Raw genomic sequence first — 24,982 nt, 5'->3', positions numbered from 1 at the left:
AGGAGGTAGAAAGAGCTACAGAAAAGATACAACTGTCCCAGATTTGTGCTGAAACGCTGGCATCTTCCTACGGCAGGTGGAAATAAACTTCTATACAAATGGCCTCAGACAGAACGTACAAGCCAGATATGATGGAGGTCAGCTTTACCATTACAGGCAACTAGACTGTCATTTTATAGGAAAGTACTTACCTGTGCTTTGAATGGTTAGCCCAGACAAGTCTGAAAAAGAAAAAAGGTTACAATATAGTATAACAGAGTAGAACATAATAAAAGGGAAGACAACTCATTTTCTATTTGGGATGAATACATTTTTCTCAAACAATTTCTGGTAGTCACTAAAATCCAGAAGAAATATACTTTTCCACTTAAAGGTTGGAGATACAGTGCTCTCTTGTGGAAGTCTAAAGTAAGACTATTTCTAAATTAAAATCGATTTCAGGTAACTTTCACTACTAAAAATCAAAATTCCAAACAAATCCTTCATAAAGCTCTTATTTACAGAGCATATAAATTACTGTATTTAGCATTTCCCCTCCCCGTTTATTAAGCAGCCTTGTATTTGAAACATTTTTTTCATAAGCCAACAATGGATTGGGGTCATTACAAAGAAATGGCTCAAATGGCATGCAATGTATGCTATATGTTTACAGACCCACCAGAGGAAAAGGCGGATTTCACCTGCCAGAAATACAAGCTTGTCTCTGCATTGGAGGAAAAGGGGCAAAGTCTTCAGAAGAGAATGGCTACATTGAAACTCATTAAGGAAGATGAGGATTTCCTTGACCGAGCAGAAGTAACTGTTAAAGGAAATGACTTTTTGAGTGTACCTGCAGAAGCAGAGGAATGGAAGCATGTGACCCAAAGAAGCCGGAGGATCAAGAGTCAGTCAGCACCCATACGGCTCTGGAACCATACCATGGCTCTCACGCAGAACAATGAAGAGGTACTGCAAGAAATTACTTTGCCCACAAGGAACCGTCTAGTAAGTACCTAGAATACCCTTGGATGGGGAGAAAATAAGTGTTGTTGTGAAGACGAAAGGGAATGGTGGTTGTGGGGGGATTCCCTATAGAGGAACAGAGGCCGCTGTCTGCAGACCTGACACCTCACAAGAGGTGTGCTGTCTTCAAGGCGCACAAATCAAAGATATGTCCAACAGGCTATCAAGACTCTTCAGTTCTATAGACAACTACCCATTCCTACTGGTACATTTAGGGACAAATAACACTGCAAAAAAGGACCTTGCAACTTTCTGCAGAGACTTTGAAGACCTCAGAAAGAGGGTGAAGGAACTGGGAGCACAAGTGGTCTTCTTATCCATCCTCCTAGTGGATCGCCATGGAACAAGGAGATGGAACAGGATTCTAGAGGTGAACAACTGGTGCCGTGAGCAAGGATTTGGACTTCTAGACCATGTAGTGAATTCCCTATATGATGGACTGCTCTCTAGAGACAGGCTGCACCTTACAAAGACAGGTATGTTTGGCAAGTGCCTTGCTACACTCTTCAGGAGAGCTTTAAACTAGAACATGTGAGGTGAAGTGAAAGGCCAAGCAAAAATATACATTTTCATCTTATAGCAAGGTTCTCAATTAACACAATTGAGAACCTTGCAATTAGACGAAGAAAGAAGGTACAAAGATAAAAAGTTCAGAAGGAAAATAGAGGAGCAAGAGACACTGATCACAAACTAAAATGTTTCTACACAAATGCCCAGAGCATGAGAAATAAACAAGGAGAATTGTAGCTCCTAACACAGGAAGAGAAATCTGATGTCATAGGCATCACGGAAACTTAGTGTATCTGTTTTCGTTCAGAGAGTAAATGTAACAACTGATCTTCCCTGTGCTATTGGAGGAATACAAGAATCCAGGCAATTCAAAAGCAGAAAGATGGTGAGGGAACTAGAACTGTCTGCGGTATCTCACAGCAGGACCTGATCCAGTGCCCAGCAGGCGATCCCAGTGTACCTCTCCAGCGTCTTCTCTGCTGTAGATGTGCCGGCCGGTATACATGCGCAGTAGAGATGATGCTGCACCGTAGCTATGGCGAGGACGTGGCTCCCGCGACCATTCTGCGATGATTGCAGAATGGCCGCCGGACGGACGGCTTCTATTTACTTCAATGGTAGCAGTCTGTGCGTAGCCTGCACAAAATTGCCGTATACTGCGATTTGTTCCCCACTAGCGGAACATCGCAATATATTTCTGCATGTAGGCAGGAAATCACGTATTGTCAGAGCATGCTATAGGCTGGATTTGCTGCAGAATCCGGAGGCAGACACCACTCCGGATTTCGCAATGCAAATCCGCCTGTGTGCAGACGGTTTTATATGAATTCACATCTCCATGTCCAGATTAATTACATTCTAGGATACTGAAGGAAGCGGCGCATGTATTTGCTGAACTACTGGCCCAGAAGTTGGAGATGGGCAAACGTTGGCCCTATTTTGAAAAAAATGGAAGGTGAACCCAGGATATTACAGGGCTGTGAGCCTGACCTCTATAGCCAGAAACATCTTTAAACAAATTATTAAGCAGCATATGTGCAAATACTTGGATACAAATGGAGTAATTAACCTGAGCCAGCATGGGTTTGTAACAAACAAGTCATGCCAGATGAATCTAATTTCCTTCTATGACTGACTAATGAACTAGGTTAATCAGATAAATGCAGTAGATATAGTATATCTTGACTTTACTAAAGTATTTGACAAAGTATCTCATACTACGCTTATTTAAAAAAGAAAATATGGGATTGACAAGACAACTGTTGGGTGGATTCACAACTGGCTGAGTGATCATACTCAAAGAGTGGCGATAAATGGCTGCACATCCACATGGAAGAATGTCTTAAATGGGGTACCACAAGCCTGGGCCCAGTGTTCAACATTTTTATAAAATGATCTAGATGAGGTAATTGAGGGAAAAGTATCACATTTGCCAGCAACACAAAGCTAGGAGGGTTAGCTAACACTGAAGAAGAGAAAAAAATAATTAGCACATATAGAATTGGAGGAACTTGGCTAAGCAGTAGCACCTGTGAAAAAGACTTGGGTCTAGATTATAAGCCAATAGTGTGACAGCAAGCGGTCTGCAAACCATGTCCTATAACCAGTCCTCAAAGGATCTGGGGAAGGTTTAGCTTGCAAAAAAGAAGGCCGAGAGCAGACTTAATAGCTTTCTACAAATATCTGAAGCGCTGTCACAGTGCAGAGGGATCAGCCCTATTCTCATTTGCAGAAGGAAAGACTAGAAGCAAAGGGATGAAACTGAAGGGAGGAGACACAAATTAGATATTAAAAAAAACTTTGACAGTGATAGTAATCAAAGAGTGGAACAGGTTACTGCGGGAGGTGGTGATTCTACTTCAATGGAAGGGTTCAAACAAAGGCTGGACAAATATCGGTCTTCGATGATATAAGTGAACTAGAGATGAGCGAGCGTACTCGGAAAAGCACTACTTGCTCGAGTAATTTGCTTTATCCGAGTATCGCTGTGCTCGTCCCTGAAGATTCGGGTGCCGCTGCGGCTGACAGGTGAGTCGCAGCGGGGAGCAGGGGAGAGCGGGCGGGAGAGAGGGAGAGAAAGATCTCCCCTCCGTTCCTCCCCGCTCTCCCCTGCAGCTCCCCGCTCCGTGCCGGCACCCGAATCTTCAGGGACGAGCACAGCGATACTCGGATAAAGCAAATTACTCGAGCGAGTAGTGCTTTTCCGAGTACGCTCGCTCATCCCTAAAGTAAACCCTATATTGGTTGGGCCAGATGACCCTGGAGGTCCCTTCCAACTCTATCATTCTATGATTAAAGTTTTTTTTGGGATACGTGTAATGTGGTGCCCACCTTGTCATTAAGGAACACATTTTTACAAAGTGATGTAGGTGCAAATAGAAACACCTCTGCAGTACTATCTCTGTTTGATGTAGGTGCAGTTAGTACTACCTCCCCGTTTCTCCCTCTATATGATGTAGGTACAGATAGTACTGCCTCCCTGTTTCTCATTGGGTCACATTGAAGGTGGAAATAAATCTGAAATGATTTATCTTGGTCGATTTTTATAACATGACAAAAACATGGCATTTTAAGATGAGTATGTAGACTTTATATCTACTATACTACTAGCTCACTGCTTCCCCATTGTAAATGATCTAGGCAGAAATTATATTGCCTCCCTGTAAATATTGTAGCAACACTACTTAGCTCCCTCTAAGTAGTGTAGGCACATATAGTGCTGCCTTCTTTCCTCAAATGGAGGGACAATGGATTAGAATAGTGAACCTTATTGACAATATTCAAATGGCAGATTTCATGTGGAATTTGCATGTAATCAGCATCACATCCATCCTAAAGTGTACCGTCCTTGTAAGAAGGCGGGGTGGGGGGGGGGTTACACAGTTTTTATGGAGTGCACACCAGCACAAATGACAAATTTATTCTGTGGGTCAGTACAATTACGATGACACCAGATTTATATAGTGGGGTTTTTTTGCTGTATGACTCAAAAAATAAAATCTCTTAAAAAAATATTTGCCGCCATCTTCTGACCGCCATAACTTATTGTTTTAAATCTTTCCAACAATAGAGTTGTGTGTGGTCTCATTTCTGTGGTACAACTTGCGGTTTCTATTGGTCCCATTTTGGAATATATATAGGACTTTTTGATTGCCTTTTTAAAAAAAAATTTCTTGGAGACATGGCGACCAAAGAAGAACAATTCTGGTGTTGTGTTTTTGGTTTTTTTTTCTGCTGACGATCACCATGAAGGATAAATAATAGTAATGCGTTAATTTGATAGAATTGACTTTTACGGCCATGAGTGTATGTGTGTGTGTGTATGTGTGTATGTATGTATACACACACATACATACATACATACACATACACTATTTTAGTTTTAATTTCTCTTTAGTCCCTTGTGGGACTTGAACTTGCAATCATGTATTTCTGTCTCTTAGGACAAGCCGTTACCACCGTGTATGGAGTGGGGTCAGCTCCTGATCGTGCTCTGTACAAACCCTGACACTGGAGGACATATATGTAAGTCCTTTAGGGTCAACAGGCTAAGGAGGTAGCATATGTCCCTTCTTGATGTGGTTTCTGTTTCAGGAAATCCACACACGGATTTGTCCAACTGAACTTTGTTAAACCCTCTCACAGATCATGGTTGCTACATGTGAAAATCTGCAGTGAACTATGGATTGAGGCAGATTCCCCATCAGAATTTCCCAACATTGAATGCTTTAGGTTCCAATAAATTGACTACTGACAGACGTATTATACAAAGCATTGATAGAACACACAGGTATCTTACCTATTCCGGGGGACACAACTCGCTCATAGTGATAAGGATTGACACATACACTGTCGCACTTCAGATCAAACGCATACTGACAGTATTTAACATGTTTCAGCTCATTCTTGTGAAGGTCCGGCCACCTCCAGAGACGGGCATAGATGACATGAGGGAAACCTTTCCTGCCGGCCACCTGCAAGAGAGCATGGGACTGCATGTCATAACAATTGCAACATGCGATTTCAAGAATCACAGCATGACAGCAGCGCAGAACAAAACCAGGAAAAAAATATCTGAATGTTTATTTTGTTGCCTTTTTACCACAATCAAGGTTATAACTCTTAAAAGTAGCTATACTAGGAAAACACTGCTGCTTTATTCCAAAAATAGCGTCACACACAGGCTATGTCTGAGATTACAACTCAGCCACATTCACTTGTTTACAAACCATGGACAAGTCAGGTACCATAATACAATTTCTGGAAAAAAGCAGGCATGTTAAAAAAAAAGTTTCTACATCTACTTCTACAAAAAAATACTGCGTACAAGCAGCTGTCCATATGGGATGACTGACCACAGAAGAACCCTAACCGACTCCGAGGTTTTCTGGGCTTTTTGCACTGATGTTCTATCATCTGGATCGGTCATCAGTAGTTGAGCGATGGGGGTCTATTGCTCAGGAGCCCCGACTATCAGCCTAAAGCAGAACCAGGAAGTGTAAGAGAAGCGCAGTGGTCCCATTGATTTCACTGCCTGCTGTGACCACTAATGACATCCAGCAAGCTGCACCGACAGTGGGCCGGATGATCAGCTGATGGATGGAGTCCCAAGCGGCGGACCCCTGTCAATCAACTACCGATAATCCATCCAGACTACAGGTCATCAGTTTAAAGAGCCCAGATTACCTCTTTAATCACCAGGTTCCATCGCTGTCTGAAACACCACTGTGTTGTGGTCTCCATTTATGACAAATGTGAAAAGCACCTTAATTACTGCATGGCTCCATAATAATAATAAAAAAAAAAAATTAAAAAAAAAAAAATTACCTAAACAGAGATTTAGGAGCCAAATTTAATTTTTAGTTGCCAAATATAAGTACATGTATAATTATTGTTTATTAATTCCATCTGCAGTATAATGTACACAGATGATGGAAAGCTCTCCTCCTCCCAGTAATCATCCAGAGTGATGCACCCCAGTATAATATGCACAATCCAGCGTCCGAGTATATACATAGGGTTTCCCTCGTGGTATGAGGCTGTGTTCACAGATTATCCCTGTGGAATTCCTGCACTGAAAATCCACAGCATTTACAGTACAAGCCAAATGGCCGGGATGGACAAATCTCATCCGCATGGTGTGGAGAAATCTGTGTGGGATTGACAAATGCTGCAGATATTAAACCTGCAGTATGTCAATTTATACCGTCAGTGATCAGGGCAGATTTCAGCTCTCCAAATGAAGTGGCAAAGTCTGTGCCAAAAACATCAAATTGCACATGTAACATGCGGATTTTGACAGGGATCTGCACCAAAATCCCCCGCACATGAATATTACCTAATGATTACATCCAGAGCGTCCCTTCAGCAGTATAGTTACAGTCCAAGTCCCTCTCCATTAACCGCAAGAATCCATCCCCCACACACATTAAAGGGCTACTCCAGATTTTTTTATTCATTCATTATACTGGATTTTTACTGGCACCTTTTTTGGGTACATATGTTTTGTAAAACTATATTTTTTGCATGGCAGGGAGAAAAAACATCGATCCTACCAACTTTTTTTTACAGCATTAATCATGCAGCATAAATGACATGATACTTTTTTTGAAATGTTTTTCCACTTATGCAATATAAAAACCCTTTTTTAGAAAGGATTTTTTTTTTTTTTTTACAGCATTACATTCAAAGTCCCATTGCACTTTAATTTTCCCATGGACAGAGCTCTGTGGAGGCTTGTTTTTTTGCGAGATGAGCTGTAGTTTTTAAGAGATACCATTTTGGGGTACGCATGTCTTTTTTTGAAATCACATTTTTTTGCTGTTTTGGGGGGAGGCAAAATAAACAAAATAAGTATTTTGCCTCAGTTTTTTTTTTTGCCGCACACCATAAATAGTGTGTTCAATTTACTGTACAGGTTGTTATGGATATGATTATACTGAACATGTAGTTCTTTTGTGTTTGTTTTCTTTTGGTTTTTTTAGCTGTACACATTTGTAATATCCCTGTAGGGGACTTGAACCACAAAGGCTCTGATCTGTCCTTTGCGATTACATAGCACTCACACTGTGAACCCTTTACATGTCGCGATCTACATTGGCCATAGTATGTAAGGAGTTAAGAGTAGGGATCCTCAGGACATAAGTTAATGTTTTGTTGCGTTAACTACCACCATTCCAGGATGTAAACTTACATCCTGTGGCATTAAGGGGTTTGTACAAAAAAGTTCAAGTCCACAGAATAGTGGATACCTTGCTGGTCGGTGTGGGCCTCACCACTGAGACCCCCACCAATCCTGAGAACTGGGGTCCCGTGTTCCCCTATTCATCACTAAGGGATGCCTTTCACCTGCAGTGACGTCACCCCAAATGGAGTGTTGGCCGAAGATGTGCGGTCGACGTTCTGTTCATTTCAATCAGACTAACGGAAGTACCCGAGTGCTTGCCGCAGGGCTATCTGACAGTCCCACTGAAAATTAATGCAGCAGCTCACTTGTGGTCCGTCACTCCATTCAGTCGCCCCATTGTGAGTGGGGGGGGGGGGGGGGGGGGGAAGGGGGGTGCAGCAACCCCACAGTAAGAACAAGGGACACAGGACCCCCATTCTCGGGATCGGTGGGGTCCCAGTGATTAGACTCCAGCCGATCAGCAAGTTATCTCCTATTTTGTGAATAGGGAATAACTTGTAATTCTGGTACAATCTCTTTAAATATAGCCAGGCTTCCCCCTCTCTTGGTGACAGCGCAGATCAGACACCTCCAATGTCCCGCAGCCAGCACTGAAGGGAACATAGCAAAAACAGGCAGGGAAGCACACATCCATTAGTGGAAGACTAGAGTGAAAAGAACACAAGTACTTACCTGAAGCCGGCCGTCTAAAGTTCTTTGGATAGTGACACATTTACTAGGGTGTGCACCGTTTGTAGTTATTGCCGTGATCAGTGAATCTAGTTCATCCTTCTTCTCCTTCAACTTCTTCACTAAACTCTCAATGGCTCGCTTAGCAAAAGTCTCGCTCTCCCCTCCCTGGCGGTGACACATCAGGCTGTGGACGATGCTCAGACAAGCATCATTACTTGTCGGTGTGTTGGTGATGGACATATTGTCATAAGGATCCGGATATTCTTCTCACCTGAATGTTTAGGGCTCGGGAGTCTAAAAACAAAAATCACACCATTAGTAAAGTCCATATGCAGTGGCCTCTCAGCTACACACTACAGTGAAGGTGCTACAGTTGTTAAATAGATAGAAAGTGCAGGTATTAGTGTATCTTGACACCACCGGAAGTAGTGGTGGAGTCAAGATACAGTGTGTCTGGCAGGTGGTTGACGCCCCCTGTTCCTGATTGGCTGGCTGCCTGTCTCCCTGTGTAGGTCCTGTTAGACGTCGCCGGCCTCCCTGCAGCAGTGGAAGTGATGGCCTGTGCTCCCTCCGGTGACTCTGCCTGGCAGTTGCGTCGTGGCCCCTGACAGCCGCCAGTCGGCATTTATCTGCGCTTGTAGCGCTCCCTCCGTTGAGTGATGCTGACGGGTGCGTCAAGGCCCCTGACATCCTGCGGTCGACATGTATCTGCGCTGCCTGTGCAGGAAGGGCAGAGCAGCCTTTCAGCAGTGGCCAGCGCTGCTGCGCGACAGCTCAGCGCTGGCCGTTCACGAAGGTGACAGCCGCAGGACTTCAGTGGGAACCTGTGTTCAGCAGGGCCTTGAGCGCAGTGTCAGCAGCGGAGCTGGTTGGCTGCAGCTGCGCAGGGGTAAAGGGCAACACTGAGCACAGGTGCTGAGCGTTGCTGGGAGCGCAGTGTCAGGAGCGGAGCTTCTTTCCTACAGTGGCGCGGGGGAAAAGGGTAAGACTGGGGAGCGGTGGTGAGCGTGGGCGGGAGCGCTGTGTCAGCAGCGGAGCTTGTTGCCCGTAGCGGCATGGGGGGAAAGGGAAAGACTTGGGAGTGGTGGTGAGCGGGCCAGGAGCCGTGTGTCACCAGTGCAGCTTGTTGGACACTGCTGCAAGGACCTTCGGGACTGTACCCAATAGGAAGCTAGGGATGTGACAGGGGCATGGGAAACATATAGTAAAAAACATGATTACATACATCAGTAAACAGAAATTACAGAATAAAACAATATATACATAAGAAAATAATCCAAAGCAGACGCCAACCAGTATGCGCCCTGTAAACCAAAACCACACATATTATATATCAAAACGTTCGAAACAAATAGAGGAACCTGTTCCCATACTTTACTTCAGCATAAATATACAAATTTTAAAAAAAACTAACTATAAATGTTAAAAGAAAAAAATCATTTTTTTACCCCCAATAAAACAAAAAAAGATATTAAAAGAAAAAAAAAATTCCCTATAAGTCAGACAAAAAAAAACGCAGCAGAAATAATTTTGTTAGCTAAAGGAAACAAGACAGGGCAGTAAAACCACCACATGGGTAAAATCCCTAAAAGGTGTCTGGTCCTTAAGGTACAAAACTGCCGGGTCCTTAAGGGGTTAAATTGCTGTGAAACATCGAAAGGGTAAAAAAAAAAGTTCCTAAATGTCATTTAGAAAACTTTGAGGGGTTCAGTTTTTAAGATGGGGTGATTCATGGGGGTTTTCTGATATATAGGCTCTTAAAATCCATGTCAGAACTGAGCTGGTACTTAAAAAAAAATAAAACGTAATCAGCTTTTGAAATGTATTAGTAAATGTGAAATATTACTACTAAATGTATATACTTTGTGGAGTATAATAAAAGAACACTTAAAGGATTGTAAATATTAGTAACGATTTTGTGGCGTTTGACTGTCTTACAAGGAGAAAAACGCAAAGTTTGAAAATTGCAATTATTTCAAATTTTCATTAAATTTAGTTTTTTTTTTCTTTTAGTAAAGACAAAATTTATTGATGAAAATGTAAACACTAATAAAACTACCAATATGTCACGAAAAAACAATCTCAGAATTGTGTTGATGAGTACAAGCATTTAAAAGTTATTACCACATAAAGTGACAGATGTCAGATTTGAAAAATAAGGCTTGGTCCTTAAAGCCACACTAGGCCATGTCCTTAAGGGGTTAAGGAATGCTCGGCAAACAGGTTATGAGGAGTTCCAGATTCTCACTAAGGCATGTTTTGACCAAATTTCATTAAAATGTGTTCTGTAGTAAAGTTGCTTGTCTTAATTGGGCAATAAAGAAAAAAATAAAAACCACAAAGTCAGGTAAGTCAGAGCTGATTCTTGGTGAAAATCATGGGAAAAATTAGAATTTCCCATAATGCTTGCTGCAGGGTTCAGCATGCAGCCAATCAGAAGCCAGTACGCCATACTGATGTCACCAAATGTTTCCTCCATTTTGTATGGACATCAGTTTCATTGGACGCCTGCATCACATGACTTCGCCATATATAACATAGGCACAGTGTAAGCCCAGGACAACGGAGCTGCATCACGATTATATGCCTATGTAACACAAGGTCTGTTAGGGCGAGATATTCTACAGAGGATAGATTACTGCTGGGTGTGGAAGCTTGTATACCGGGGTTGTATTGCAAGGGACAGAGAAAAGTGCAGCATCATGTTTATATGCCTATACAATACGCGGTCTGTGCAGCCACAATATGCTTTAGCATGGGGAATGTTGCAGTTCTTAGTTTGTGACCTCCGATGTCATTTCCACGAGGAGCACACTCTGCCCTCAAGATGTTGTTGCTGGTGGAATGGCTGCTGTTCTGCTCCTGCTTCCGCCATATTTTCTCCTCCCAAAACAAAAGTTTTCTAAAGCACAACATCCATCTGTAGCTCTACATCCTTTCCTTGGAGAAGGCCCGTGCTCGGTTGTTCTGTTCACCGGATAGACTTTGTCCTTTGTAAACTTTATGACATTGCTTTTAAAACAAGCAGCGCACCTGTTGTCTCTCATAACAAAACTTTTGGTAGTTCTATGGCTGGGTTCACACGGAGTGGATTGGTCGCAGAAATTCAGTGTGGAATTTTGCTGTGGAAAATCCAGCTGCGGCCGCTAATCCTAGGTTTAGCCAGCTATGTGGACGAGATTTGTCAAAAATCTCGTCCATAAGAAGGGGTAAAATCCATCGCAGCAAAGCCAGAAGCCGGCGCAGATTCCTGGGACGCATGTCCAATTTTTTTTTGTTCTGCTGCGGCCGCACTCTCTTCTACGGCAGAGCCGGCCGCAACAGAAAAGCCTGCAGCGCAGCCGCTCCTAAACCTGCGGCTAAGTGCCGCGGGTTTTGAAGCTGCACTTTCCCGGTGGAAATCTTGCGTTTTTTCGCTGCATCAAAGCCGCAAGATTTCTGCCAAGAATACGACCCGTGACCCCAGCCAGCAGCAGTTCCCTGGAGTAGGTCCGTGTTGTCTTCCTGGGTGTCATTTTTCATCTAGGAGACCCCATATGGGCCTTCCTTTGATTTCAGTGACACCCCTGTGCTATAAGTGACCCCCATATCACTGTACAGAGACTGACACAAATTTTGTTTTTTTACGAAAGGTTTGCTGCTTTAGGCTGGTCTCACACGACCGTCAAGCAGCATGACCCTCCACCATCACTATTCATTTCAATGAGACCGCCGAACATAGCGGAGTTCAAGTGCTCAGCTATTTTGGTCTGTCGAACAATCGTGGCACCTGGGATTTGAACTTCTTTGATAGGCTGACCAAAAGCGAGAAGCGAGCGCTGCCTCACTCATGGGTGACTTCCAGGACTGACCGCATTCAAGTGGGTGCTGCTACAAGTAAGACCCTTTAATTCTCACCATACGGAGTCTGTCCACATATACATTTTAGACTTCATTGATTTCCTATCATTTGGACAGGTGATAGCAAATGAGCGATACAAAGCACATATTGATCTGCAAGCAGCACTGCAGATAACCATCCAAGAAGACAATGAAGATCCCGTGCGCCCGCTTCGTCTATCCCTCCCATCTCTTAACAATTCCAGCCGTAAACAAACATCATACACACGGAAAACTCTGCAAAAATAACAGCGCAGAAAACTATCCTGATTCTGCAATGACTGTCAAACCAAAGCTTGGTGCGAACGTTAACCCTTCGCACGCTCCTGTGTTGCTCCAGGCCCTGTTGGCTAATGTGATAGTTGGATGCGGCAGGTGACAGAAGGCACATTAGTGACCTCTAATGAGCGGAAGGAGGACAGACGCAGCTGTAATATACAGTAGAGAACCTGACACCATAATGGGCCCGAAGATATGTAGCATCCTATGGGAATATGAAAACTGCCAGAGAGCCGATGTCACATCTCAGGAGCAGAGCGGACAAACTGGGAAAATAAAATGTTTGCGCCGCTATCTAAACCTCCAACGTTCCTTCAGTGACAGCAACAGCACTAATATTCACAGATTACTGCACGGTCCTCCAGGAACTACCTACTACTTCTTTATAAGGGGCTTCAAAAAGGCCACTATGGCCAAAACACCACCAACACCGTACGCATCTGTACTTCCCAGAAGGATACTCTGGAGTCGGCTGCAATGGTGTATGCTGGGATCTTCACTTCTAGCTGAGGAGTGGTGGAGCCATTAATGCCCAGCTACTACCGCAGAATCCCCTTGTATCCGCCATGCATGTCCTCTTTAGCCATTGACTAATTAAACCGTTCTGCAGGTACACATTAGAATTACTGGTCAATTCTAACACACACTGGATATCTGCACTGCTATCTACAGCAACACGGACATTAAAGGGGGATTCCCAGTTCTATGCGTTTTCTGTAACTCCTATAGAAATGAATGGCAGTTAAAGAAACCGCATAGCGCAATGAGCTATGCTAATTCCATGTGTAGACCCTTCCTGATGAGCGCTATACATGTAAGGCACATGGTGGTGTAATAGAATTGAGGGGGCTCAGGAGCTGAGCCCACTCCATATGCAGTGGATGCTGGCCATCTCTGACAGCTGACACCCAGCCGCAATGACGAGGATCAGAGAGGACTCCCATCCCAGTCACTAATCCCCCGAATGCTACGGTCAGCACTGATTGAGATACTCTGTCATATGAACAGCACCGCGCGACAAGATCACGGAATGCCATTGGGTTACTATGGCAGTCTAGGGCTTTGTGAAAGCTACCAGACCTGTCATGGATCGCTCCTATTAAGCCATGCTTGTGGCAGGTCTATACACGATATACTGCAATACGTCTACATTGCAGTACATCAGACAACTGCCAGTTCAAGTTCCCTACAAGGACAAAAAAAAAAAAAAAAAATAAGAATCAAGTCTTATTAATGAATTTTGAAATATTAAAAGTTAAAAAAAAAATAAAATAAAGAAAAAGAAAAAGCTTTTCTAGTTCCCGCATCAGGAAAAAAATTACTTATTGCTGCATCTGCAAAAATCCAATTCATTAAAACACCACATGTATCCAGCAAGGTCAACGTTGTCAGTCAAAAAAGTGGAATGCCAGAACAGTTTTTGTGGTCACCTCCTCTCCAAGGAAAAATTGAATAAAAAGGGATAAAAAAAGTCAGATATGAGACTTTTTGATCACTTTTAGAGATGAGCGAACGTACTCGTAATGAGTACTTACGCACCCGAGTACCGCCATTTTCGAGTACTTCAGTACTCGCGCGTAAAGATTCGGGGGGCGCCGGGGGGCGGGGAGAGGCGCGGCGGTGCGGGGGGTAGCAGCGGGGAACAGGGGGGAGCCCTCTCTCTCTCCCTCTCCCCCCCACTCCCCGCTGCAACCCCCCGCGCCGCCACGGCGCCCCCCGAATTTTTTCGCCCGAGTACGGAAGTACTCGAAAATCGCGGTATTCGGGTGAAAAAGGGGCGGGGCCGAGCACGTTCGCTCATCTCTAATCACTTTTCATTCAATTTTCCTCAAAATTGTACCTAAAGAAACTACAGGTCGTCCCGGAAAAAAACGAGCCCTTCCACATTCCCTATCGACAGAAAAAATTAATTTATGGGGGTCAAAGAAGAGAGCCTTTAAGAAAAAACTATTTAGTACATTATTAAAAAGCAATATGAATTTGATATCGCTATAATCGTACTGACCCACACCATAAAACAACCCAAAATGTCAACAGTTTTTTCCATCTTGCCTCACTTAGAATTTTTTTTTTAAGTGTTCCAATACATAAAATGGTACCATAGAAAAATACAACTAGTCCAGAAAAAAAAACCTCACATGACTGTTGCCAGAAAAAAAAAAAATTATGATTTTTTGAAAGTGGGGAGGAAAAAAAATGTTAATGCAAAAAAACAAAAGAAGAAAAGGGCAGAAAACTAATGGCGGTCTTACTACCGCCACTCCAAGCAATCAGCTCACTGAAGACACCACCTTCAGGACAGGCGCAACACTGTCCGAAAGGATACTTTTACACAATCATCGCATATAAAAGTACCCTTATTTTTAGTAGTAGCTGTGCCGATATTACAACTCAGCCCTATTCAAATGCGACCGAGATGCAGTACCAAGAATAGTCACTACTAAAAAGAAGGGGACTTTTACACAGGATGACTGTTGGGTGCAAAAGCGCCAGATAGTTCAGTAAACGGAGGTGGGGGGGGGGGAAGCGCATCGGAGATCTTTCAGCCGCCTGCTTCCACTCACTGTGAACAGTCGTTACACTGAGTGAGAACTCGCTGACGTGACTAATGACCGATTTCTTGCTCGGTACCAAGTGGGTGCTGCATTTACATGGGACAACTATCGCTTAAAATTACTCGTTTGAGTGACTTTTCAGCTGATAGTTTATCGGGAAAAATAATCCTGCGGCGCAGTGTCTGGTAAACAATAAAGGGACGTGGAGCGTTGTGGCGGTCCCTTCAATTAGTTGATCAGTGGGATGCGAGGAGTCTAGCCCCAACAGATCTGATATAGATAGCCTACGGTAGGGATGCGCCATCTATTTTGTTGAGCAGGAGATCCCCTTTAGGCCAATACATGCATACTTGTTTATCGAGGAGACAGAACTACTACATCTGTATCTTCCCTAAGACACCAACACGTGGTCATGCCCTGGGTGTACTAGTACCATGGAGGTGTGCTATCACAGGCATCAGTAACCATTGCTGCCCAGCTCCAACACACACCAGCACTAGTCTGTGACCCAGATACAAGCAGTATCATATACTGCTGCTCTGCACATTGTACACGGCCCAGCATGCCGGGGAGTCGGAGAAACGAGAACTCAGGAATCCGACCAAGGCTAAAAGTGTAACCTGTTACCACCTGGACTGGACAGCAAGAAAGTGATCAGCTGCAGGGTCTATATACAGGATGAAGCCACGCAAGTGTATACAGCTACATCCTTTTTTGGTATGCAAATGGAAGATGGTACAATCTCCACAATTGGAAGTCTGCATTCCGGAAAGACAATGTCCGACCTTAAAAATAAATAAATCTTGTTATTTCTATAGCACCACCTTATTCAAAGCAAACTTAGCAAAGTACATCCTCATAATCGGGTACTTTAAGGCCATATTCCATAGCTAACCAAATGACCACCATGTGCCCTAGAACTTACAAATGGCGAGAAGAATTTACATTCCACTTTCGCTTTCTGACGTTTCGCAGCTGAGACTAACAGAAAAAAAACTACATTTCCTGCCTAGTGTAGATCGGTAAAGTTGCGTTTTCACTAAATGATTAGCACTCAGTTTAAACGCAGCCAGCGACTGAACAATGAACAAGAATTGTGCGCTTCTCTTTCATCGTTCAGTTTCAGCCAACATAGAAATCAGCGCTGGTCGTGCGCTTGTCGGGTAGTTTAAATACTGATCATTCAGTGTTTCACGTAGGAATGTAAGATACTTAACGATTGGGGAACGAGAACTGAGAATTAGAATTTAGATTTCTTTGACATGAGCCGGGAATAGCCACAATGGGGCCATCACCGGTCCGCTGCCCACGTCCCCGTTTATACAGGGAATATGCCGCTGCCCACGTCCCCGTTTATACAGAGCTGCGCCGCTGCCCACGTCCCCGTTTATACAGAGCTGCGCCGCTGCCCACGTCCCCGTTTATACAGAGCTGCGCCGCTGCCCACGTCCCCGTTTATACAGAGCTGCGCCGCTGCCCACGTCCCCGTTTATACAGAGCTGCGCCGCTGTCCACGTCCCCGTTTATACAGAGATGCGCCGCTGTCCACGTCCCCGTTTATACAGAGATGCGCCGCTGTCCACGTCCCCGTTTATACAGAGATGCGCCGCTGTCCACGTCCCCGTTTATACAGAGATGCGCCGCTGTCCACGTCCCCGTTTATACAGAGATGCGCCGCTGTCCACGTCCCCGTTTATACAGAGATGCGCCGCTGTCCACGTCCCCGTTTATACAGAGATGCGCCGCTGTCCACGTCCCCGTTTATACAGAGATGCGCCGCTGTCCACGTCCCCGTTTATACAGAGATGCGCCGCTGTCCACGTCCCCGTTTATACAGAGATGCGCCGCTGTCCACGTCCCCGTTTATACAGAGATGCGCCGCTGTCCACGTCCCCGTTTATACAGAGATGCGCCGCTGTCCACGTCCCCGTTTATACAGAGATGCGCCGCTGTCCACGTCCCCGTTTATACAGAGATGCGCCGCTGTCCACGTCCCCGTTTATACAGAGATATGCAGCTGTACACGTCCCCGTTTATACAGAGATATGCCGCTGTACACGTCCCCATTTATACAGAGATATGCCGCTGCACACGTCCCTGTTTATATAGAGATATGCCGCCGTACACGTCCCTGTTTATATAGAGATATGCCGCTGTACACGTCCCTGTTTATACAGAGATATGCAGCTGACAACATTGATTTTCACAGTACAAAAGATCTGATCAGCCAACAAAATGCTGGTTTGTCACCTGATGGCTCCATTGTTTTACACAGGACAATGGTCAGGTGAACAAAGCTTCCAACAGTCCCAATCATTAGGGCTTTTAGAATGAGATGATACCAGTAATAGACAGGAGATAAGGAAAGCCAAAAGTGCCTATGGGAACATTTACTGTCCCATCATCACAGGTCATAAAATGCAGCCTACAAACAATAGCAAATGTCATCAGTAGGCCATACAAACAGCCCTGTACAGGGAGTAAACATGGGGTGTCACAAGAACACATACCCAGACTGCAGGGAGAACATGCTACATAGACACCGGCTCTCCTGATCATTACACGCATGCAGCTTCTGACACCATTGCCAGGGGCTGATCATAAATGACCTTGGGTCTGTTCACATGGGCATAAACTTTAAGGGTTTTTTTTGTAGCAGCATTTACAGTAGCAGCATAACGGATGGAGTCTTACTGAAGGCCCTCTTACACGGGACGGCTGGAACACCTGACAGCCATCCCCATACATTAAAGGGCTGAAATCTGCAGCATTTCCACAACAGACTATGCCACCAATTACAACACTCACAGAATGCCCATTTCACACGAATGGCGTTTTCAAACCTCCCACCATGTACTGTACCGTATAATTTGTACTGTGGAATCCGCACCCCAAAGGGCAAGTTCACACAGGTCAGATTTGCTGCAGAATGTCCACATCATATATTCTGCAGCAGATGCACAGCTGAATGTCTGCATCAAAACCCGAAGCATCCTGGGGATTTTAAGGTGGTTTTTAATGCTGGTTTTGGTGTGGAATGTCCCCCTCAATTAGAAGAAGTGATTCCGCAGTGTATCCTGTGCTAAAATTGAATTCCACACGGCATCTCAATTTCTACACGGGATTTGTGTGGATTTTTTCCCACAGTGTGTGGACAAGATTTTGAAGATCTCACACTTTTCTGCTACTGTAAATGCTGCGGATTTTCTATGCTGAGATTCCACACAGAAAATCCGCCCCGTGTGAACATAGCCCTAAAGCTCCCAAACCACGGGCGGAAATTCCGCGGCGGGATTTCACGCAGACTTTTTCCGCCCGTGCCCGCCTGCATAGGATTGCATTACACTACGTAATCCAAGGAATATATTTCTCTCTTTACAAACATTGGAAAACAGCAGCCAGGAAGTGTAATCCCTTAGGCCTCCCACACACAAGGCGTTCCCATTCAGCGTTTAGCGCTGCCTTTTCAGCGCAGTGCTAAATGCTGTACAACGCTCCCATTCATTTCAATGGGGCTGTGCTTTGACAGCAATGCATGTCCTATCTTCGGCGGTTTTCAGCCCTACGTCACCCATTGAAATGAATGGGCAGCGTCAGCAGCGCTGTTGAAAATGCGGCACATTTTGGTCCCACGTTTTGGGCAGCGCTAAATGCTGCGCTAGCTGCACTACCAAAAAAAAAAGTTATACTCACCGATGCTAGCGCTGTCTGGGTCCCTGGTACTGCTTTCCGGGGCACTGGGCACTTTTCAGAGGATTTCTTGCTAGTTGCCTCCAACAAGAGATTGCTCCGATTGGCTAATCCAGTGCCAATCACAGCCAGCACTGGATGCACCAATCACAGCCATTCAGTGAATGAATGGCTCGCGGCTCAGCCAATCAGAGCAATCTCTTGCTGGAGGCGTGGTCTTCAAACCCCATTACCAGCAAGAGATGCTCATCCATCCAACGGTTATCAGTGCAACACAGATATAAATACCTCCTATAAATGTCTAGCAGACACCGCAATCTCTTAGGTTGTTCACTATTACTGGATGCCATGAAAATTCTCCACTGGGGTGGTTGGGCGTTAAAGAAACAGCATAAAGGCCAATTTAGACACAACAATTATCGCTCAAAATTGGTTAAAAGTGTGAAAGTGAGCAATATCCGTCATCGTGCACTTTTCGTTAGTAATTCGTTCATCATTGTCTTTGAGTCCGCTTTAAATCCATCGTTTGGCAGTTTGCTTTTCTTTTGGTTTAACTGAAAATTGTTCAGTTGTTTAATGATTTTTCCGTATCTCCTGACTGCTGGGAGGACACAACCTAACCTAGGTGCAGGTCCCATAGGTGGAGGGGCTACATGGGTCCATAAATTGACTTTTCATAGATTTAGCCCAACCTTTGTACAACAGAATGTTCCTTCTTTATGTCTGAATACCTAGAAAGCTTGGACAGATCTAATATTTGAAGAATTTGCTACAATGTATCCAACTTCTGCAGCTGGATTTTGAACTAATACATTTTACCTACATTGTAGTGAACATCTGTGAGACATTACAGCAAGACATCAAGTCTCGGAAAGTCACACAACCAAGAAAATGTATGCAAATTGTTGTCACGTGACCCTTCAAAGTAGTAACTTTTTTTTTCGTTTCCAACTTTCCCACTTTCAAAAAGACAGAACTTAATTTTTCTGTAAACGTAGATGTCTGAGGGCTTGTTTTTTTTGCAGGACAAGTTGTATTTTTCAACTATTTAAAGTACCTTTTAAAAATCTCAGAGGAATGATTTGGGGGAAAAATGCAATTTTGCCATCTTTGCGGAGGTATTATTTTTACAGCATACACACTGTGGCAAAAAGGACATAACTTTATTTTGTGCATCAGTACCATTACGGGGATACTAAATTTATATACGTTTTTCCTGTACTACTTTTAAAAAATAAAATACATTTTGGAAAAAAAAAAGCTTTTTTCCTGTCGCCATCTTCTGACCACCATAATTTTCCATCTATATATTATATATATTTTATATATTTCCATCTATGTATTAGGTCTCGTTTTGTGGGACAACCTGTGGCTTCTATTTTGGATTACATTTAAAACCTTTTCATAGCTTTTTCTAGGAAACAGGGCGTGCAATTCGGGAATGGCATATCTTTCTTTTTGACATTTTCTAGGAGGGAAAAATAAAATGTTACTTTGATAGATCAGACTTTCACGGATGCGGCGATACCAAATATGTTGTTTTTTTTATAAAAATGGAAAGGGGGTTGGGGGTCAACTTCTGCAACTTTATTTTTTTCTAATAATTAATAAAACCGTTTTTCTATTATTTTTTAATTTTTTTTTTGTTTCCATAGGGGACTTGAACTTGCAATCATTTAATCGCTCATGCATAATGTAACACCAAAGCAGTAAATTATACGTCATTTGACACAGGTAATCTTTCCTGTGCAAATTGCGGTATAATGCGATTCATTTATGGCAACCATGGCATTCAATTAGGGCATCTTTCGGAAGGCCTCCGACTGCCATAGCAATTGAACTGCACCGTGTGACCTTGTTAGAATTGGCAGCGGCCTTTAAAGGGTTAACAGCTGTGTTCAGCATGAGCGTCGGTCATAGGTCTCAGCTGTCAAAAACAGCCTGCACCCGCCCTGCATGTAGCGAGATCGGCTCGCAATCCCGCTCCATACAAACCCCGATGCTGGAGGGCGTACTTGTTAAAAGTGCGTTCCCACGTAACAAAAGCCACATGCAGCTGAGACTCCGCCCAGCCACAGCAGCCAATGGAAGCACGATCTTGCCAGTTGGCAGCCACCGCTGAGCGAAGTCTCAGCTGAATGCTTTTTCTGTTACATTGGAACACACCCTTAAAGGGAACCTGTCACCTGCCTTACTAACTTATTGTGCTGCTGGGCCAGTAACAGGGATCCAGGTGCTGGGTTTTTTTTTATACTCGCCAGCTTCCTGGTTCCCGCGGTGCACAGCGCCTAAGAGTTGGGTTTTTAGCCAGTGAACGGACTTCAGCAGCGGGCACCACTAGAACCAGGCGTGTACGAAAAATACAGCACCCGGCTTCTTGCCCCAATAGCACCAAAAGTGAGTTTATGGTGCTTTAGGCACGTGGCAGCTTCTCTTGCAATCACTTGGACGATCACTGCAGTTTATGATGCCAAGTCACTTATGACTCGCAACTAATAATTCTACAGCTGTGCATTTTGTGTGTCTATTGAGTTAGGTCGTGACCCCGGGAATAATCAGATGTGATGTTGCTAGGCAACACTGTAATCAAAGTTGCCAAGTAGTGACAGCTAAGCACTAATGCCACAGCGATTTTCTGCGATTAACCTATCTTAAAGATAGGTTTATCACGCAGAATGGCGGCATGCCACGATTTCTAGATGCGAGCGGAAAATCGCGATCGATTTTCTTTTCATGTACATTGGGCTGCACGTTCCATAGTTATCCTATGGAAAGCAGATAATGGATGCTCAACATGAGATTTATCGCTGCAGGTCACGCTATGACAAATCACCCGTGGACAGCCAGCCCTATATGTGCAAACCTCATAGCCTGCTACAGTAAGTGCGGGGGGCCGAGATCAGCGGATCCTGAGCAGAGGACCCCGCTGATCAACTATTGACTACCTATCCTGAGGTGGGGGGGGGGGTTTACACGCCTGGAATACCCCTCTAAAATCTGCCTAAGGCCGCCTGCAGACGGCCGGGTCGGATCCCCTGGAAGAATTCTCACAGCGGGATCCGACCCGCGCCCCATGCAGTGGCCAGTGCGGCTCTCACCCGCTCCCCCGGCTCTGTGATCTGCCATCTGCCGGCCGGCCCATGCACGGAGTGGAGCTGGGGTGCCAGGAGTGACATTTCTGTGCGAGCCTTTCCGAGATCCGCACAGAAATAGAACATGCCGCGATTTTGTTTTCCGCGTGTATTTTCATTCGGACAAATCGCGGCCATCTGCATAGGATTGCGTTTTGTAATGCAATCCTATGCAGGCAGGCACGGGCGGAAATGCCGCAGGAAATCCCGCCGCAGAATTTCCACCCGTGTGCAGGGGGCCTAAGTAGTTTGGTGGTCAGCACGGTCACCTTGCAGCACCGCGGTTCTAAGTTCAAATCTGACCAAGAGCAACAACCAGATGGAGCTTGTATGACCTCCTCACGTCAGTGTGGGGTTCTCCAACACTCCACTATGGTTCATTTAGGGTGATGCTAACGACAGCCTCTGGACTGCGCTGTGGAATGTGTATGCGCCATAGAAACATTCTAAGAGTATACAAAAGGCTTCAGCTGTAAACAATTCTATTCACTGACAGGAAGCAGAGATCCTGAAAACAGCAATGAATGGAAAGTATTCGAAAGTTAGAGAACTTTTCGCTATATAAAAACGATGACCCCCCCCCCCCCCCCCCCGCCTTTTACGTGGGCAATACTGCGCCCAGCGGTGGTACAAGACAGACTTTGTGTCGGCAGCGGGCATGTTATGGGTAGGAGGAGTGGAGCCATTCACTATCCTGGGGCAATAATAGTGCAGAATCCTGTGAGATGACCTGGGGCTGCACACACTGCCACCCAGCTTTCCGAGGAGCAGTCATTACATGTGCACCACATAATGAGGGGTCCTGCGTGCTCACAAGAGGGGGCACTTAGACTAGAGCCAATCCAGGCCCCCCTGCAGATCTCCTAGCAATGTGGTCGTCACACAACCAGATCTCAGCCAATCATACAAGGTAATAGCGGCCGAGCGCTGAGGCCCCGCTGACCCGACCCCTTCCCCAGTTACCCTCTTCAGTGCCGCAGACCGGATTCTTCAGGAGGCTACTGCGCCCCCAAGCCGCACCGGGAAGGCCGGAACGTCCGCTTCGCCTCCCGAGATTCTCCGAGCGGCGGAGGCCGCAGACAACAAACCCTCCCGGGCCGAGCGTGCGCAAGTGTTCCAGCAGCGGCTACATCCGGGACACTGAGCAGGACGGTAGGCGGGGCCAGGAGCTAGCGGGAAGCAGGGGATGTGGTCAGCTAGAAATCGAAAAGTGAGGACTATGCGAGGGAGGGCGGGGAGCTGCGATCTCCATGGCAACAGGAGCAGTGATTGACGGGAGTGTCCAGCTGGGAGATGGGCGGGAAAAAACGCGCTGAGAGTTTACCTCAGAGGACGAGTCGCTCATTGTGGGGATTACCGGACCGCTCGGCCTCTCCTGCCTCGGAAGCCACTTCATAGAATCTGACTTGTATCTCAATTTCTATTCGGAGCTGTAAGAGAAAGTATTCATAATATAGTTGTGTGCTTTTGAGAAATAACAGGGAGATTTTGAGACTGGATGAAGTAAACGGGCACAAAAATGTTATCCTGTCTCTGGCTACTGGGTCAAGAATGCTATCTGAAGGCCTCCTGCCCACGGACGGAGCAGGATACGGCCGTGGTCTTAAGCCACGGGAATCCCACCGGGATAAACAAAAAAGTCCCCGCTGATGATCCTGGAAAAATGTGGTAAAATAAAGCATGGCATGATTTTTGTTTTCCGTGCCAAAATCCCGCATGTGAGGACTGAGCCATTAGGTTCAATAGAACCTGCGGGGAACGCGGCATATATCCAGCCGTGGGCAATAGGCCTTAGGCCTCATGTCCACGGGGGAAAATCAGGCCCGCTCCGGATTCTCCATGGAGAATCCGGAGCGGGTCCCTCCTGCCCCGCGGACATGAGCGCTGAAAAGAAGAATAAATGAGAATAAACTTACCTCCCACCCGCTCCGTTTCTTCTCTTCGCCGTGGCGTCATCTTCTCTGCGTCGCGGCCGGATCTTCTTTCTTCGGCTCGGCGGATGCGCAGGATGACGTCGGTGACGTGCCCCGCGCATGCGCCGGTCCGAAGAAAAAAAGATCCGGCCGCGACGGAGAGAAGATGGCGCCGCAGCGAAGAGAAGAACCGGAGCGGGTGAGTAAAATCCGATTTTTGTCTCCCGCGGATCCGGACGGCTTCCATAGGCTTCAATAGAAGCCCGCGGGAGCCGTCCCCGCGGGAGACCCGCACGAAAATGGAGCATGGTCCAGATTTTTCCATGCTCCATTTTTTTTAAAATCCCTTTTATTGACGATCCGCGGGTATTGATCTACCCGCGGGTGGTCAATGCATCCCTATGGGGTGCGGATCCGCGGGCAGGAGAAGAGTTAAAATCCGCTGCGGATTTTAATTCTTATTTTGCCCGTGGACATGAGCCCTTAGGGAGAGCGCCTAGAAGGTGAGGAGACTTATAAGGCTGTCCATACGCCTCTGGGAAATATGCAAATAAGGTAGATGGAACAATACCTCTGCAGCGCCACCTATTGGAAGGTAGCATTCTTGAAAGTCAATGGAAATTAAAAATCTGGCTACTAAAGGGAGCCAAGAGCCTGGAGCAGTGACCGCAGGCGGCGGTGAGCCAACGGATAATGGCGATCAGATAAAAGTTTAAAAAAAGCTGAAGTTGAATGCTCTTTTCGGTTTGAGCCCCGTTGTGCCCACAGACATAAGATTAGGGCCACAACAGCTATGTGTCTAAACATGGGGCAAACGGCGATCCATTTTGGGACGCAAGTCTTCATTTGTATGTGTACTGTACAAAAAAACTTTAAGTGACACAATTGGCAAAAAATACACAGTACACCCCTAGATTAATTCATTAAAGGGTCTAGTTTTCAAAATGAGGTCATTTGTGGTGGGTTCTCTATTGTTTTGGCCGCTCAGGAGCTCTACAAGGGGGCAATGGGGCTTGAATCACCTTCAAGCAAAATGTCTCTTCTGAAAGCCACCGGCGGATCGTTTCAGTTTGGCCCCGTTTTGCATCCAGACATATTAGGGCCACAATGGTTATATTTCTGAACACATGACAAACGGGTGTCCGTTTTGGGGTGTAAATCCTC

At 45.3% G+C, this 24,982-nt stretch overlaps 1 protein-coding gene across 2 annotated transcripts in view; it reads right to left on the bottom strand.

Moving 5' to 3' along the window:
- Window positions 1-23,035, bottom strand: part of SMAD4 (SMAD family member 4) — a 34,491-nt gene extending 11,456 nt beyond the window's left edge. For both annotated transcript variants that reach the window (XM_066602495.1, XM_066602496.1), the window contains exons 1-4: window positions 22,869-23,035; window positions 8,372-8,665; window positions 5,312-5,486; window positions 192-221 (exon numbers count right to left, since the gene is read on the bottom strand). In XM_066602495.1, the coding sequence (XP_066458592.1) occupies window positions 192-221; window positions 5,312-5,486; window positions 8,372-8,611 (445 nt within the window). In that variant the 5' untranslated portion in view covers window positions 8,612-8,665; window positions 22,869-23,035. The remainder of the gene's footprint in view (window positions 1-191; window positions 222-5,311; window positions 5,487-8,371; window positions 8,666-22,868) is intronic.
- Window positions 23,036-24,982: the final 1,947 nt, after the last annotated feature.

This window comes from Eleutherodactylus coqui, chromosome 5, assembly GCF_035609145.1.
Source record: "Eleutherodactylus coqui strain aEleCoq1 chromosome 5, aEleCoq1.hap1, whole genome shotgun sequence".
Lineage (NCBI taxonomy): Eukaryota > Metazoa > Chordata > Amphibia > Anura > Eleutherodactylidae > Eleutherodactylus > Eleutherodactylus coqui.
Note: the sequence above shows the minus strand (reverse complement) of the source record. Positions and strands in the feature narration are given on the sequence as shown.